The 18,182-nt window shown below is 42.8% G+C and overlaps 1 protein-coding gene and 2 long non-coding RNA genes across 3 annotated transcripts; all 3 read left to right on the forward strand.

The window, feature by feature from the left end:
• The first annotated feature begins 8,874 nt into the window (after nucleotides 1-8,874).
• Nucleotides 8,875-16,637, forward strand: LOC136427538 (uncharacterized). The gene is made up of 3 exons (XR_010754459.1): nucleotides 8,875-9,116; nucleotides 15,061-16,318; nucleotides 16,513-16,637. It is a non-coding gene; the product is annotated as an uncharacterized lncRNA (long non-coding RNA).
• On the forward strand, nucleotides 9,421-13,304 carry LOC136427542 (uncharacterized). Its single transcript, XR_010754463.1, has 2 exons — nucleotides 9,421-9,898; nucleotides 12,536-13,304. It is a non-coding gene; the product is annotated as an uncharacterized lncRNA (long non-coding RNA).
• Nucleotides 16,638-16,642: 5 nt separating the features above from the next.
• LOC136426850 (uncharacterized) lies at nucleotides 16,643-17,773 on the forward strand. Its single transcript, XM_066415569.1, has 3 exons — nucleotides 16,643-16,663; nucleotides 16,965-17,063; nucleotides 17,408-17,773. Exons 1-3 carry the CDS (start codon nucleotides 16,643-16,645, stop codon nucleotides 17,771-17,773), a joined length of 486 nt encoding a protein of 161 aa, XP_066271666.1.
• Nucleotides 17,774-18,182: the final 409 nt, after the last annotated feature.

The following is an 18,182-nucleotide window of genomic DNA, read 5'->3' on the forward strand; positions in this document are numbered from 1 at the left end:
CGCGGAACATAACAGGAGCTGACCTCAGAAGTGCAGGGGCTTTCCGCCACCAGGCTCTTGACCACTTTCACGGCTGTTGTTCCGAATTTTCCCCTCTGGACTCTAATGGTTTCCTTAACTTCCTCCCCTATATTAAGATTTCGGATAGTAGCCGTCTGTAGCAGAGCTTCACATCTGTGAGAGTTGCCCTTATGTGGACTTTAAATTTGCACTCGTGGGCCTTGTCCATTTTGTTTTTTGGGCCTTGGCATCCATCAATGCAGTCAACCAATCCACCACACTGGCAACGGCAACTACCTTGCCCTGAACAGTGGAGCGTTTTCCTGAAAAGTTACAATAAGTACATTATGATCTGTGTTTCATGATTTATAATCATAAGTTTATGGTAAGTTTTTGCCCGTAGGCTAATTGCAAGTACATGTAACATGGAAGGACGGACAGACAATAGGTAACAATATAGCATGTGACTATTCTAGTCTAAATACTATATCACTAAATTCTATCTTATTTGGGTTTGGCTTATTTTTTCGAGACAGTGGAAGACGAATGCTCCCACTTTTTCTGTAATATGTGGGTTTTGTGATGTTAACAGGGAGTAGTTTTCTTTTGGTCTGTAAACATGCGGAGTTTGGATGTAATTTGCTGGCCTCTATGAACCGCGCCTTTTGTTTCGCGATCGTAAAAATAACAACATAATCCGCGTATAGAAGGCATGATACGTAAGTTATGTAGGGAGGGCGTTGAGCATTCGGTATTATCAAGTACATGCACAAGGTCGTTTATGAAAAAATTAAACAATGTAGTACTAAGGTTACAAATGATGGCGTTAAACCGGACGATTTTTTGACGCATGTCTGGGCCAGATTAGAGCGCAGATAAAACACCTGTTATTGTCTTGCAAAAAAACGGATATCACAAAGGCCAGATTAGTGCTTAGATATTGTCTTACTACAAGCGATTATAAATGCATATTACAAAGGCCAGATTAGTGCACAGATAAAACACCCGTTATTGTCTTGCTAAAAACGGAAACACAAAGGCCAGATTAGTGCACAGTTATTGTCTTACTACAAGCGATTATATATACATATTACAAAGGCCAGATTAGTGCACAGATGAAACACCTGTTATTGTCTTGCTAAAAACGGATATCACAAAGGCCAGATTAGTGCAGATATATTTCTTACTACAAGCGATTGTATATGCATATTAAAAAGGCCAGATTAGTGCACAGATAAAACACCTGCTATTGTCTTGCTAAAAACGGATATCACAAAGGCCAGATTAGTGAAGAGATATTGTCTTACAACAAACGATTATATATGCATATTACAAAGGCCAGATAAATTGATATCACAGCTATAACATGCTTTTATTAGAAAAAAACGCTTCGCAAATGTTATTGTCTTGCTAAAAACGGATATCACAAAGGCCAGATTAGTGCAAAGATAAACGGATATCACAACTTTAACATGCTCTTTCCAAGGACATGGGACCTCCAGGCAGTGGAACGCCTACCTCAGCAGCTTGCCTGGGCAAAGTGGTAAAGTGGTGGGATCCACCATGTTGTTTTCTGCGCTGTTTTCTGTAATGCTGTCCTCTGTTGTAGGCCCGGTGTACTCTGCATCTGAAATGCTGTCGATCCTTGACCTTGTTGTGGTCCCAGTGTACTCTGCATCTGAAATGCTGCCCTCTGTTGTTTGTGGCTTGGTTTGCCAGTTTTCAACCGTAACAACTTTATTTGATATTCATGATAATACCGAGGGCAGCATGGTACAAAAGTATCCTTGGAAATCTTGAACATAAAAGTTCCGTAAAATCAGGAATTGTAGCGATCGCTGTTGTCTACACAACATATATTCAATCTTAATCTTAATTTCCCTTTTTTGGCAACTGATGAAAGAATGCTTGAATAAACAATGTCACAATCATTAGTCTTACTGAAGTGGATGTGCATGTATGACTTATGTCTATTTCGAATAGTTGTCTTTGATATATGTGCAACAGTGGTCAAATACATATTTCAGAGTGCAATACACATTTTAAGTTGAAAGCCAGACGGCTACCGTGTACATGCTGTTAAAACTGTTTCCTTTGAATCTGACCTCCGAAAAGAACGTCAAGATAAGCCAAGTTATTTCCGCATAAACTCGTAGGCACCTGTCATCTGGTGGCTGTAATCATGAGCTAGATTACTAGTATTAGCTCAGGGAGGAACATTAATTGATTTGAGGTGTCTGCCCCAGATGTCAATGCGGATCCTGCATTTGACCCACTGTTTGTCAACCTCCGACGTGTCTACTTGGTATTGGTGAGCTACATACCCCTGTATTTTGCGTATCTTATCTAGATCTGATTTAGCTTTGAGTCCTTTTTTCCTAACAGTTCTGATGACAAGCTGTGGGCCAGAGAACATTTTTTTCGAACAATTCACCGGATAAGGCTCGGCAAAGCGGCTCTGGTACTGAATGGTATCCAGTTAGCTGACCTCTTTTCTCGGTCTTGCCTATTCACAGGTTGGTCCACGTTTCTTTTTTGGGACGCGCGGCTGTTGAGTGTTGGCTATGTTGGCTGTTGCCCTGCAGAAAATCGCTTACCAACTTGAAGGTGGTCAGAGCTTCTTGTTTCTTCGTTAATTGCTGCATTGTTGATTGCGTCATTTACAGTCATGCCTGTAGATCCACAGGGTTCTGTGAGAATTCAGTCATGTTGGCAATTTGAGATGTGACATCTGAAGAAAAAAGCGAGACCATTTCATTGTATCAGTAGAATGTGTATCCTTGAGTTACATTGACTACGGTATTGCGACAAATGTACCTGTCAGCCCTTTAAGTGTTTGTTTAGACAAGCATATTCTGTTTCTCACGCCCATCGTCACGCCGGGGGTCTGCTGAGCCTGCTGCTCAAATCGATTGAGGGAGACCAGGAACTCTTTCTCCAGCAACTGAAAAAAGGGAGAGTTGTTTGATTGTAATAAAGCATTAATATTGAATTTTAAACACAATGCTGTATTTCCGTGTCTGTGTATACTGCTATATATTTGACCCCCAAGAACTAAAATGAATACTAGTAAGCATATCATACCTTACTGGTATATGTAACTTTTCAACATTACTTCCCTATCTAGATAAAGGTATTAAAGTAAGAATTTATTAGACTTACTGTGAACCTGGCTTTTTCAACATAACGATACGGCTTCAGATCGTCCTTCCTGGCACGTGCTTCCTGCTGGACATTTTTAACATTTATGCAGTCAAGGAACATGTCCTTCATGGACGTCCTGGTTGCTTCAGTATCATGGCGCCCTTTCTTGACAAGGGCACAATTCCTTGAGGACCTGAACAAATAATGGAATTGGTATTTACCTTTCAATATAAATGCATGACATGTTTACAGTGACAAGTGTCATCCAAAATATTTTTTAACACCGTTTACATGTAGATGTTATTGTGTATAGCTTACATTAGCAGTGTATTTGTAAACTTTTAGACATTGGTAATTTTCAAATGCAAGCAGAAAAATTGCAAACATACAATGAAAAACTATGCTGGGAAACATGTTACCATTAACATGATCCTCACCAAAATAAATTGTTCAGAATACTGGAAAACAACACAAAAGCAAGTGGCGGGATGGGCTAAGGTGTATGTGATCTTTTTTCAGCTTGTGCGGCATTCTCAGTTACGCTACCAGGCGCTGTAGCGCAAATTCCAAGTCATATACACTGAGATCCTGGAGATTTCCTGACCGTCCCACTGTTTGGAAAATCTATTTGTATATATATATATTTATGAAGATAGTCAATGCTAAGTTTATCTTTAAATCAAAACTGTTTGAACATAAACATGAAAAATCCCATATGCAGATTTCTTGACTGTCCACTTGTTCACTTCAGAGTTCTCCATGTTGATTGCTGATAAAGTAAATCATAGGTCCAAGTTGGTGGGTGTTTACCGTCCAGTAAATCACCATAGATATTGAAAACCTGTAGTCAAACAATCATTTGTAACGAATAGGGTTTGAGGGTGTTTGGCATCTTAGCTCCTATTTTAGCGATAAATGAATTCAAAGCCAAACCAGTCCGATTGCTATCTGTGAGTCGTGTATTTATTGATCCATACAATACTCAATGCCAACATATACAGGTGAATGATATCAGGCTGTACACAGGGTCTATTTGGACTAACTGTTACGGATTCAATCTTTCACGCAAGAGCTTACTAAGAGTAAGAGGTGAACATACCTTGGTCCTAGGACCGCAACTCCAACTCACTTCTTGGACAGGTACATCTTCCAAGGTCAACTCTGGTAACAATGGGTTGACTCTGACAAGCCAATCTTGGCTTACCTATGTAAGCTCCTCCTCCATTAGGTCTAGCTACTAATTACACTAATTATGCATATAACAACCTACTGTACAAGCATGTACGTTACACAATCCACTCCCCACTAGGCTTATGTCCTCATATGCTAACTTAGTACCTTATCAAACGGTCTGTTAAAATGCATCAATAATACATTGCTACTTCATGATTGGCTACTCTTACTAGCCAATCATAATCTACAAGTCAAAGTACAATAAAACCATACACAATCAACCCTAATGCATATTGATACATGATCAATGATAAGGCGTAACTTGGACATCTAAGTGTGCTTTGCAAAAGACAAGGCGACAACGTTTGCAACGGGGACAGGCGCATAGCAGACGACAAGGCGGGCAGATACACCGGCAGCAGAGAAGGTGGGTAACATCCCGCTAGTTTACCTGGTCCACCACTAAAACTGGCCCGTCATTACCTGAATAAACCTGGGCGGCCTTAACGCATACTCACGGTATGAGGAGAGATTTACTTCTAATCTACTTGAAGATTAGTGACTCGAATCCTCATCCAATTCCCGAAGAGGTGGATACGCTGCACGTGGACGATTCCAACTGGAGATTCGAACTCAGTTACATTGGCTACGGCGTGGAAACAAAAAACGTGTATACCTACCCATCCTCTCGGCTCCGGAGTGACCTCTAGTCGACCGTCCGTAATTCTTGAAATAACTCCATTAATAATTCCTACCCTAACGCCAGGGGACTGAGCTACAATGAATTGCAGGGTGACACAGGGGCTGACAATACAATCTACAGTTAGGCTATGCACCGCTCCACCCAGTCGAGCGATTTGCACCGTCGAAAACCAAGGCACGAAGTAGTTCGGCTTTGCTCTGCACAATCCAGTTAACATTCTAAGTTAAGTCCAAGTAATCCGAGTCGTCCGAGTCCAGGTCGAAGTCGTCCATGTGGTGGGGTCTGCGTCGTTGTTGCTGTGGTCTCTGGCCGTCAGAACGTCTCCCTGGAGGCATCCCCGCGTCACTGGCATCAGCGTCGTCCGGACAGTCGCTGGAAACTTCGGAATCCGCAACAGCCGGCTGTCTCTGCCTCCGACGTACAGGAACCTTGGGAACAGTCCTCGTGGCGGGATCATCCTCATCGCCCGACGACTGTTATGTAGTCATGTGTCTGAAAGAAAAACTTAATACAAATTCCTTTGTTGTCACTTGACCCATCAATTAGCCTGCACATGTAAGAGAATGACATGCACTTTATTTCCATCTACACTTTACAGCAATACTTAAAGGATTTTAAGGAACACAATCTATTCTGTAGAAACATGTGACAAACCTCCGGTTTGGCGAAGCACCGTCTGAAACAAATGCCCCGCGTGGCAGCCTATGTCCACTAGGATAACCGTACCATTCCTGACGGCTGGGTGCAGTTGGGCGCTGGAAAATCCCAGACATGGGTAATAGGCGAATACAATTTGTAAAGGTACCTCCGACCATTAGAGCAAGGGCATGTGTTGCTGTTGTTCAGCTGTACCATGCTGTTCTTTGCGGCACCTTCTTTCGAAATATTTCAGCTCAATGTTGGTTTTGCTCAGATCGGTGAAACCAATAAGGTCTCTTGACAATACAACCCGTCTATGTCACGAGGATAGAGCGTGTCAGTGTCAAATAAGACCCGATCAGCCTACAGTCACATCTTTTTTACAGGCCGGCAGGTTGACGAGGTTTGAAACTTCTCCAAGCTTTGTGAGTAAGTCAGAATTTAATCCTGGAGTAGGTTCTGTAAACTGTTGAGGTGTTGTGCGGTGGGGGAGGTGAAGAAATCCAGATTTTCGTATGATATCAAAGGCTGCATTAGTTGTGTAGAATATTGCCAGGTACCACCTGATCATCATGGGATGTCACCTCATTGCTTTTGCATCTTGTTGTTGCGATTGATGTACTTGCTGCTCGTACAAAAATTGTTACGCGGAGCTAACTTTGAACTACATCCCTTGCTTTAATGACTTTAGAACTGATTGCAAAAAGGCATATTGGCTGTCGTTGACATGGCAACTTTCTTTTTCCACAGCCTCACTGACACGGTCCTTTGCTCTAGAGGCAAGGGTCTTCTGTAACCTTTTTTGCGCTGTGGATCCTTTGCCTTGTTACTCAACTGCTCCTTTGTTAGATATTTGTTTATTTTCCTTTTTTCGCAACATGATGTCCTGCTTGGAACATCCTTAGAACACCAAAAGTAGGGCAAACCCTGACCTACAAAAATAACCTGTTTCTTCCTCGTATAGCCTGCATTCATCAAATGTGCTTTAGACCTCTTTTATGCTGCATCGAAAGAAAAAGGCTTCTCAGTAACTTCACCAGTTTTGGATGTTGCCCTGAATGCAAATTCAATTCTTGTTACTGGGCACAGAGCTAGATTTTCTATCCCCTTGGTCCCAAAAATGTTGGGTCGACCAGATCTCACTGTTTTCCCCTCTGTGCGATTGAAAAGTAACTCTTCACCATCTGAATCCCTTTTACTTTTTTTTGACACAGGTCATCTAAACTGTCACCCGAAAACATTACCACTTGAAAAAAGCAGCATTCCTGGCCAATAAGTATGCCTAATTTGGTGATACGTGAGACACAGACAGATTACATCTAATATGGAGAGACAAGTTCTCCAAATTATCAGGGAACATCGGAATAGCTTGTTTCGCAAATTCGGAACTACAAATGCCTAAGACTGTTCCCTCCTTACCGCCATTATGTATTTTTTACCGTTAAATTCGCTGCTGGATTCCCAGACCCTAAGACACTCACACTGTACTCTACTCCCCTACCTTCTGCTGAAAAGATCCCATAATCTTACCTACTAGTGCATCCACTGTCCTCACTGCTAATCTTCTAAGGCATATGCACTTATATGCCTTAGAGATGCCCTAGTTAGTATCATGCACCTTAGTTTTTCCTTTCTCGTCTTTAAAAACAAGGAATCTAACCATGTATTGTGGAGAAGCCGTTGCTAGATCATTTCTCTGTAGTAGTAGGTTATACATGTATCATGGAACGTTATTCCACCACACTTTTCAGATACAGTGTTTACATATACACACAAACATCTGATAACAAAACATTTGCAATTCATAATGCAAAATATGTCCACCTGCCGCGTGGTATAGCCCCGCCAGTTTCACTATGTAGCCAATGCTCATCTAACATGACCATCTGACGATTGTTTGTATTCTCCAACTTCCAAGCAGAGGCTTCGATCAGGGGTCTAGTAGGGAGGGCACCGTTTCAAATTGCGGTTACTACTAACCCCCCAAACGAAACCTCTGTTTGGAAAATAATCTCTTTCCCTCTCGCGGCCCCAATGGATAGCCCAAATGTTTCAACATTGATAGAATACTTTGGGAACTCTCAAAAGCAGAAATGTTAAATCCTGCTTGTTTTTTTCTGTGTTTTAAGCAAGGATTAAACCTCCGTGGTTTCAATCAGTGCATGCAGTTGGTCTGCGGAAGGGGCACTCCACAAAAACTCGCACATCCCCAGATATATCAAGGTTTTTATCCCAAGGAATATCAGCTAACCTGTTAAGTCTATCTTGCATAATGCCGGGTCCTGAGGTTTTGACTTTTAAAAAAAATCTAATCAAGGAGGTTATATAACCTCCTTGCTAATCAAGGAGGTTATATAACCTCCTTGATCTAATATTTCTTCAAACACTGAAAAACTGACAGCATGCCCAATACACACTAAGCTAAATAATTCCCATACAATAATACAAAGAACCCTGCTTAACACCCTCCATGGTGCCAGGTAGCAGCTCACCTGGCCAAAGGCACCCCTCCTGCAAAGTTTTCGCAGTAGGCGGAGAGAGGACAATTAGCAAACAATGGGAGAAATCGGGGTCAAAGGTGGCTGCTATGTGTTGCTAGGGCAGCCAACACCTTCCTTGCTGGGGGTCCAAATAATGACTTAACTTGGGTGAGTGTTTTTCACTCACCCGGTCACTTCCGGTAAAATGCGGAGAATTATTTTGATGCGGATTGTTAGTTACAACTACGCTGGTGCGCGCTCATTGTTTACGTACTAGTTTTGTTGTTGTGTTGTGAACTAGTATTCTCTTCTCCGTCTCCCGTACATAATTATTGTGTGTGTTGTGCATTATGCATGTTAACATTAGGAGCATTCAAGTACAAATTGTAGAATTTTTGTGCAACTCATACTGAATGTATAACATTGAGTTACAATTGGAATTAACTGTTTCTGTGGAATAACTTACCTGGACCCTTGTCTCAGTGTATACATATAATACATTGAAAATATTGATAGAAAATATTGTTATTGGAAGGCAAGCTCTATAAGTATAACTTTATGCAAATCGAGAATGGCTCTCCTGCTAATTGTAAACTAGACTATCACAGCCTACTCCGGGCTATATATGTAGGTGAGTCACACCAGCCTGTGTACCATGTACCTATCTTATATACAATACTGGGCAAAACCCATTGAAGGTATCACGCCCAGGGCCAGGGATTCTTCATTGATTGATTACACAGTAATGATATCAATTATCAATTTTCAGGGGGTTCAACCTGAGCTTTGTTTCCCAGAGCTCGGCCTTTGACTCGGAAGATGACCAGCCATCTCCACTAGCAAACCTGGAGTCAACACCTGATACAACCAACAAGGAAAGTCATCATCAGATTGGAGCATCGCGTGACAGCTGGAAGATGATGGCACGCTCTTTCTTTATAGCATTTGTTGAATCAGTTGGATTCCTTGTTGACCAGGTGAGTGATATGGCTTCCTATAAAGATCTACTACAAACAAATAGAAACATGGCTAGTAACTGAATGGTGGGTTGACTGATAGATACATAATTATTTTAATCAAGTAATTCCCCGCCGAATGGGAGAAAGCGTTAACAGATTAATCTAACACAGGTGTAGCAAGACAGGTGGTATCAAGGAGTGCCGCATAGCTAAGGGGGGCTATATAAGACGGGGAGGTGCAGAATAACACGTGCAGAACAACGACGACCGTCGGTGGTTTAGGATAGCCGCGTCGAGAATGGCTCAGCGTCCCAGGCGCCTGTGCCGGCCCTCTTCGCTGCTCTCCCAGGATTACGCCAGGTTAGCATGCCGCCACAGGTAGGCATGTGAATGTTTGGGGCATTACGCTGGGTTTAGTGTGGTTAACGGTAGTATAGCGGGGGCATTTCGGGGTGTGCAACGCTGACCAACAAGTGGTGGTTTATGTTTAGCATGGTCACATAATAATATTTGTTTTGTGTTTTATTATGCAGCCTCAGGCAGGCCCTCCCATTGCCGCGCAACAGGCAGCCGCTGCCCCTCCTGCCGCGCTACAGGGCCAGGGCTTAGTACCTCCAGCCGCAGGCCAGGTCCCAGTGCCTCCAGCCGCACAACATGGCCAGGTTCCAGTGCCTCCAGTCGTACAGGGCCAGGTTCCAGTGCCTCCAGCCGTACAGGGCCAGGTTCCGCCAGTGCCTCTAGCCGTACCACAGGGCCAGGTTCCAGTGCCGCCACCCGCGGAGGGAGGCAATGTTCAGCAGGTGAGGATGATTTTGTTGAGTTTCAAGTGAGAATGTAGCATCTGGCCATAGAATTTGAAATTTTGGACTGGGAGTCCGGTATTAACAAAGACAATTATGAAGGTACTTAATATGGCCATGTAATTTTTAATCTTGGACTGGGAGTCCGGTGTTAATGAAGAAAATTTTGGAATGGACGGAATGTGGCCATTTAAATGTGTAATTTTGGACTGGGAGACCGGTATTAATGAAGACAATAGACCCCTTTCCAAATACCGCGGCCATTTTGAATCTAGCGCGAGCGCGCATAATTCGAGCGCGGGAAAAGTAAACAAACGGTAAGCGGTAAAGCTTTGCAATGGCGTCCCCAATAGAAAGCAGTGTTGAGTCATCTTCTGCGGCGAGATGTTCTCCTCTTCGGTGAAATCCATCGATATATTTGCATGGCACAAGTAGATAATATTGTTGTGGACACTTGGACTCGATATCGGCTAGTAAAATTGTGAATTTCGGCTACTTTTCCACAGTTCCTGCCGGGCTGTTGAGCGCGCGCTACAGTGATAGAATGCTAATTTGTCTACACCGCGTGCTTGTAGTTTCCCTAATAATGCCAGCTAGAGTCGAGAAAAAATCCCACAAAACATATACTCTTCGGGCTGTGACCCTTGTAGCTACGTTGAGGTATATATATAACTGTTGAGCCTGGCTGTCGTGACAATGACAACATCATCTTGAAATTATGTGAGTTTGGGGGAGGGTCGTGTTTTCTGTGCAGCGCTACATCGACTTCGCTCAGCAATATTCTATATTTCCGCCAAATGAAATCCTACAAAAACGTGAAAATATAGGCTTGAGCTCAATGTCCTCAAATTTGGCAGAATTCCGGCGGCTTTTTTGACGATCTTTTCGGATGCCAAGAATTTAGTCTTGAGGACTCTAAGTATTTGAGTGAAAGTGTGTTTTCCACTGTATGTGGCGTTTCTTTAAATCATTTTGCGCGGCAATATTCAAGATATCTGTTGGCCGGATGGAACCGAAAAATAAGTTAGATAATATTGGCTTGAGGACTGAAGGACCTCAGGCCGATATTTTCCTTTTTTGTGGGGTTTCATCCTGCGGAGGTCTAAAATATTTCCGCGAAAAGTGATGTAATGAAACGCTACAAAGAAAACCCTGCTTCACTAACGAACTTCCTCACGCTAATCTTGGCACTAAAATATCGTCAAAGCAAAACCTCCTTGGTCAAAGTCAAAGGAGCCACCGAAGTTCCGTCAAATTTCTACTCGCAGAGCCCTCAAGCCTATATCTTCACGTTTCTGAAATGTCATCCGACGGAAATTTTAAGATATTACGGCGCATAGTGAAAACACTCCATCTTTACTCACGTACTTTAGGTTTTGATATTTCAGAAAACGCGTCAAAAGAAGCCGCCAAAACTCTGCTAAATTCCTAATCAAAAGGACCTTGAGCTCAAGCCTACATTTTCACGATTTTGTGGGATTTTATCCAGTGGAAGTATAAAATATATGCAGACGAAGCTATGTTAAGAAAGGCTTGACAGAACACACGACCTTCTCGAGCGCCCAACGCGCGTAGTTTTCCCAGGCAAAGTTGTCATCGTCTAAATTACGGTCACAACTGGTAAAATTCTGTATATTTCTATCTACGTAGCTACAAGGATCCCAGTCCGAAAAGTGTGTGTGTTGTGGGATTTTTTCTCGACTTTAGCTAACATTATCAGGGAAACCACAAGCACGCGGTGTAAACATATTAGAGTTTTTTCACTGTAGCGCGCGCCCAACAGCCCGGCAGGAACTGTGGAAAAGTAGCCGAAATTCACAATTTTACTAGCCGATATCGAGTCCAAGTGTCCACAACAATATTATCTACTTGTGACATGCAAATATATCGATAGATTTCACCGAGGAGGAGAACATCTCGCCGCAGAAGATGACCCAACGCTGGTTTCTATTGGGGACGCCTTACCGCTTACCGTTTGTTTACTTTTCCCGCGCTCGAATTATGCGCGCTCGCGCTAGATTCAAAATGGCCGCGGTATTTGGAAAGGGGTCTATTGTGAAATGGACGGAATGTGGCCAGGAAATTTGTAATTTTGGACTGGGAGTCCGGTATTAATGGGCAAAGACAAGTGTGGAATGTATTGAATATGGCCATGTAGTTTATGATTTTGGACTGGGAGTCCGGTATAACGGAGACGGTTGTGAAATGTACGAAATATGACCATGTAATCTGTAATTTTGGACTGGGAGTCCGGTATTAATGAAGACAATTGTGGAACGGACGGAATTCTGCCACGTCATGTGTAAGTTGGGCCGGGAGTCTGGTATTAACGAAGACAATTAATTGTGGAATGTACGGAATATGGCTATGTAACTTTAATTTTGGACTCGGGGTCCGGTGTTAACGAAGACAGTTGTAGAACGGACGGAATTTGACTGCGTAATTTGTAATTTTGGACTGATAGGTCAGTAATGGCGAAGCTACGGTATTATTAAGATGTAGCCAGGGAAGTCGGAGTTTGGAACTGGAGGGCCGGTGTTAGTGAAATAAGGGGGAAAGGGGTGGAATTTGACTACGCCATCTGGGATGTTAATGGAGGGTGGACGTGTAGTGATCATGGTTTTCCCTTTATCCCAGGAGTCTTTCCTCCGGAGGCTAGAAGTCCTGGAAACTGCTTACAAGTCTGACGGGGTCAGGGAGACGTTGGAACAAGTCTTGGACCTGGCAAGAGCGCCCTCTGAATTGAACAGGGCACTGCTAATCCCCGCCTTGAGACGCCTGGAAGAGAAGGCGAGGATAGCAGGTCATGCGGATCTGCCAACATATGCCGCCACATTCCGGCATGCCTCCCTTCATGAAATGAATCCAATGTTAGGGGAAATGGTATTGAGCTCCTTGGGTTCGGAGGTGGATGAGCGAGTGGGCTCGAAGTTTGCGAAGGTACAAAAGCAGTCTTCTGTTTATACTACTAGACAACCGACTGTTCGACCTTCTCCGAACCCCTGGTTCCCAGAGCCGGATACGGGATTTCATGGCTATTGTTACAAATGTGGTGAGTGGGGACATTCCCAGGGCTCGAGGGGAGGATCGCGTGGTTTTAGACCCTTTAGGAGGGGCCGTGGTTTTAGAAAATAAAGCTGACATACCACCATGTTAAGTGAAGAGTGACGGATTGGATTGGACTGAAAATGATTTTTGTAATTTTATGTCTGTTTATGTGTACATGTATAATGGTGGAATAGGTAAATCCTGGTATAGAATGTTGTAATCAAGTTTGTTTTCTCAAAACTTTGTCGGTATAGCCGTGACCAAAGGCATGTATATGTGGTGTACCAATGTGGCTGCAAAGTTGTCTGATAAGAATAGACAGAACTTTCATGTAATAAACAAACTGTTAATTGAAGTACACCTGTGGCTCTGGTGAATTTGATTCAATGAGTCCGTTCAATTATTTTTGGTGAATAAGAACAGAGTATAAGGGCATAACGTTAATTTGTAGTAGTAAACAAGAATGCCCAGTAGAATGTCAAACTTAAGTTAAAGCAGGTCTGGAAGCGGTATGGTTGTTCAAGTTAATGAATAAATACTTTTCGTCCCCATTTTGGGGATTCTTGAGTAGGTTTAGTCCGCAACCCTAAATTCAAATTTTCGCTCATCTTAAGTTATGATAATGAATGAATGAAAGACCTTTATTGTGCATTCATTGATGATGATGATGATGATTGTACATTTATGCCCCGAGGGCCTAGGTACAGGTCGTCTAACTTTAAGTTAACACATGGAAGATACAAGGACATAAATACAACACTACAAGCCGTAAACATATAGAGTAGACAAACGTGTTATTAAACTAAGCTAGTCCAGTAGAGTCGACTTCTTCTCGCTTCTTTGTACATGTGTAAGTGTATGAACAGACAATATCTTTAATAAAAGCATTATCCAGGCGTAATAAAAATATGAATTTGTCTGTGGCATTAAGATGTTCGAAATAGGGAAATTTTTTTCTTTGATAAGGTTAAAAGGTACACTTCTTTCGCTATCAAATAATAATAGATAAGACAGTCATGCACTCTGGCGACCAGGTCATTCTGAGCCTCAGTACCTGGGGTGCTGACATGCCTCCTCTCCGTTAATTGCATTTAGTTATGACATCAGTAAATGTTTTCATTACCAGTTGAGTGTACCACTCTAGGAGGTTGGGGTGTGGGACAACGTTCACCCGCAGACCCCGAGAGCTCTCCCAACCACCCAATGGATCGATAAGGAGGGGAGGTGTGTCAGCGCCCTGGGTCCAGTCCTGGAGGCGGAGTACGTCGCGACACATGACGTAGCAGTGACGGCGGGCATGTTAAGATTCAGAGACCCTGTAACGTTTAGACTGGGGAGATACACAATCACGTGTCGGAATGGGAACGTATTGCGGGAAGTAATCCTGAGCATAAGAAGGTGTTGAATTGGATAAGAAATAAAGTAGACGTTAAGGAGTTTATAGTGCCGTTTAAAGGTTCTTTTCAGGGACACTACTATGATTCTGCGTTCCCTCCGGCGGTTTACTTCAGGAATGGTAACAGCTGTAAGAAGTTCACGCACTTCATTACTAAGGAGATACGTGGTAGATTAAGCACGGGGGCAATAAGGCTTTGGGGGAAGGTGGGAGAATGTGACCCCCCGCATCTTGTCATGCCTCTCACAGTGGAGCCATCAAAGCCAAGGCTTTGTTGTGATCAAAGGTATCTAAACTAAACTAAACTACGTAAAGGAATGACAAGCGGGATCGGTAGGTGGGGGGCCGGGGACGATTTTGGGGATAGGGAGAGATAAACCAGACGAGCCAGTCCTGTCGAACTAGTCGGTTGGGCACGAATAGGGCAAGACTCCGTCAGTACAGAAACGTCCCACTTACACCCGACATCAATCCCCATACCTAATATGTGAGACGCTTTCTCCACTGTAGCGGAGGGATACTTGAGTAAGATAGAGTTATATTTACACTTTTTGAAAGTCACATATATTTTTGTGTCTTAACTATTATAAAGCGGCTATATTTTTCAAGTCCTATTCATCAATTCTACAAGTACAATGCATGTTATAACCAATGTACCCTTCAAATTGGTACAATGAAAGTACATTCTGAGCGAAAAGTGGTTTACTCTTTCATCCAGGTAAATGACAAAAGGACTTGCTCCATTGAAGGCTGCAATGGCATCCTTGTACCAAGTAGTGTGCAGAGATGTGGACTTGGTGGCAACATGCGTGTAGAGTTTCTGAATCAGTGCTCGGGCTGCGTAGGCGGCGGAGTCAACTTCGATTCCTCCACATTCGTGCGAGAGGGGAAAAGGCAGCTACTTGGCCATTCTGTTGCCCTTTCTTTCATACTGAATGGACAGACGTATGAGAAGTATTCACAAACCCTATGTCTGGGTCTTGGTATACCCGTCTTAAGCGAGGACACATACCGTGGAATCTTGAAGAAGGCCTACCCACATATCCATGCAGTTCTAAACCGTCAGATTCAGACAGCTAGGATGGACATGAAGAAATGGACCCATCAAAAGTAGGATCGTGGAAAAGGGCCGTCACGTCAGGAGATGGCGTGTACCACACCAGAAGATACACAGTAAGAACATGTCAGTTCTGTTAGTGGACTACAAGGAGAATGGTCTGCTGGCAGCTGTGCACCTCTACATGAGGGGGAAAGACATAACCACTCAAGACATTCCTCTTTTCCCAGGAACATCAAAGGCTGCAGAAGGCTATGGGTTTTATCTCATGGGAGGAGCTCAGAAATGATGGTATCAAGGTCGAAGTTCACTGGCAGGATGGAGACTCAGCAAGTTCAAAGTCATTCACCGAGTACTTCCCGGATGGAAAGGTGATGTACTGTGGTGGGCATGTGGGAAGGGCCCATGGAAAACAGCTGGAGAAGATGGCAGCCTGCAAAAAGTTCACCCTTGGCCACCAACAGAAACATTCAAAGTACAAGGGATTTGACAAGCTAATGTGCCACTGCATGGGGAAGAAGCATAAACTAACCTGTGGCTGTCTCTCACCAAAGTGCATCAAACAGATGAAGATCAACCATTTCACTGCACTGGTGCAAAGTGGCACAGACCATGAGTTGTATGCCAAGAGAATGCGAGTCCTAGGAGAGTATCACTAAAAGAATATCCATTCTTGGTAAGACGGACAGTGTGACTTCCACAGTGACAAGCGTTGTACCTGTGAAAAGTGCACCCCACTAGATTTACAGTGCGAAGGGAAACCATACTCCACATCACACCCTCTGACGTGCCCCATGCACAGCATGGCATACAAAATCGAGGTGGAAGAGCGGGCGGCCAAAAGTAGAGATGTCATCCATCCAGATATGGGAAGGGGACACTCCAACTACCCTGAGGCACGAAACAACGTCCTTATCAGGTTTGTGTGTCCACTTTTTTTAATGTTCAAACAACATTTGACATGGAATGGTTGTCTTTACTTAGTTGTATCATTTTCAGTTTAGGATCAGCTATTGTTGTGAAACAGGTTATATTATTGTTGTGTTATTTTGCGATATATTTCGATAATACTAATGATATTTTGCAATTCTCCCTTTCATTTACAAACTGCAGGTACAGGTCTAAGAGTATATCTCTGAATAGAATTGCCTACTGCACCTGGACAGACATTGGTCTTCTGCAAGGCAACATGACCTGGTGCTACAAGAAGTATGGAGGACAATATCACTGGGTGACAGAGGTGATGGAACTTCCCATACCGGAGGTGTGTTGCTTTTCTTACACAGTAACTTGTGCAAGGTCACAATATACCGTGTACTAACTTACCTGCTGTTGTCTTGTCAGTCTTCAATGTAACACTGTGAAAATGTTTCCATGACTCTGGAGCGGGTGTTCTACAAAATCTGTAGTACATATAAAACTAATTATGGTGTAAGTGTTGCATATCATGTTTCACAATCCTTCAAAGATGTTTTTAGTGCTCCATTTCTTTTCAGAGGTACCTGTCTGTTATCTTGGGTTTATGTTTTTAAAATGTCAATGTTTTTTTTTTCCCTCTAAATTAGGTGGTTGTTGAGACTGCAAAGAAGAGGAATGAGGTACGCATGCAGAGGCTGGAGGTGATGAAGACAGAAAAGGCTAAGGATAGGAGGATTGCTTTGAAGGTATTGTATTCTTTTTTTGTTCACAAAGCAAATGACTATATATACTTATAATTTTACCTTTAGATAACTCCACTGTTTTATTTAGTCGTTGGTGCACAGATATCACAGAATTGAAAACAGACTCAGAACAGGAAATACCTTTGCTTACATTGTTTCTGGAGTGCACCAGCCTTGTGTTGACAACTTTACCTTTGAATTTGATTCCATGACATTTTTACTTCAATCTATCTCTAAGAACACACAAAATGGTTGGTGTGGAAAAGAGATAATGACTGAGTATGGGTTGTGTATCATTTCCTAATTGGAAAGAAGTTAAAGCTCTCATTCAATTGTATTATACTTAGGTCGCAAGAGCCATGGCGCAAGAGGAGAGGAAGAGATGGAACAAGGGCAGACGTGTGCAGCATACATACGGAGATGGAGAGGCAGGTGACGGGAATGAAGAGGCTGTTGGCGAAGGGATGGAAGAGACAGGTGACAATGAGACGGATGTGGACATTGAATCTGAGAGTAGCAGTAGCAGTGATGGGGACGATGAAGAGGCAGATAACTTACTATCTGAAACTGCCCTGCCCTCCAAGATTAGAAATCGGGCAAAAGTTGTATCTGTTACAAGGAAGACCTGTGTCTGCGGTGGTAGTGACCATATGCGGCGCTCTAGCAAGAAGTGCCCACAGTACAAACCGAAGCAACAGAAGGAAAATAAGTAATTTGTCCAAAGCTTCGTCTTTTGTCCCATGGAACTCTTGTAATTTAGCACTATGTATCAAAGTCTTTGGTACCAGAGTGGAACCAAGTTGTCAGTATTGCATTTTCATATCGCTTTCATGTAATTACTATGTGCAATGGTACTAAGTTGTATACCTTCATATGAATTTTAAGAGACGTAATGTTTATTCAATGTATCAGTGCAGTATGTATTTAGAAAGTTTTTGTTGTGATTTGCAAGGACATATTGTGGTCTATACCATTCTAGTTTTATTGAAGTCTTCTAATTCAGCACCATGAATGTTATTTGTCTGGGTGCCATCCTCTGTTGTAACTAATGTCTTATATTTTTTCAGCTTTTGTAACATAGCACTTAAGGCACATGTACCAACTGATCTTCTGTTTTGTTGC

The sequence above is a fragment of the Branchiostoma lanceolatum genome, chromosome 2 (genome assembly GCF_035083965.1).
Source record: "Branchiostoma lanceolatum isolate klBraLanc5 chromosome 2, klBraLanc5.hap2, whole genome shotgun sequence".
Taxonomy (NCBI): domain Eukaryota; kingdom Metazoa; phylum Chordata; class Leptocardii; order Amphioxiformes; family Branchiostomatidae; genus Branchiostoma; species Branchiostoma lanceolatum.

Coding starts and splice junctions, on each gene's coding strand:
- LOC136426850 (XM_066415569.1), top strand. CDS start 16,643: ATGGAACTTCCCATACCGGAG. Junction 16,664..16,964: donor TGGAACTTCCCATACCGGAG/GTGTGTTGCTTT, acceptor CCTCTAAATTAG/GTGGTTGTTGAGACTGCAAA. Junction 17,064..17,407: donor ATAGGAGGATTGCTTTGAAG/GTATTGTATTCT, acceptor TATTATACTTAG/GTCGCAAGAGCCATGGCGCA.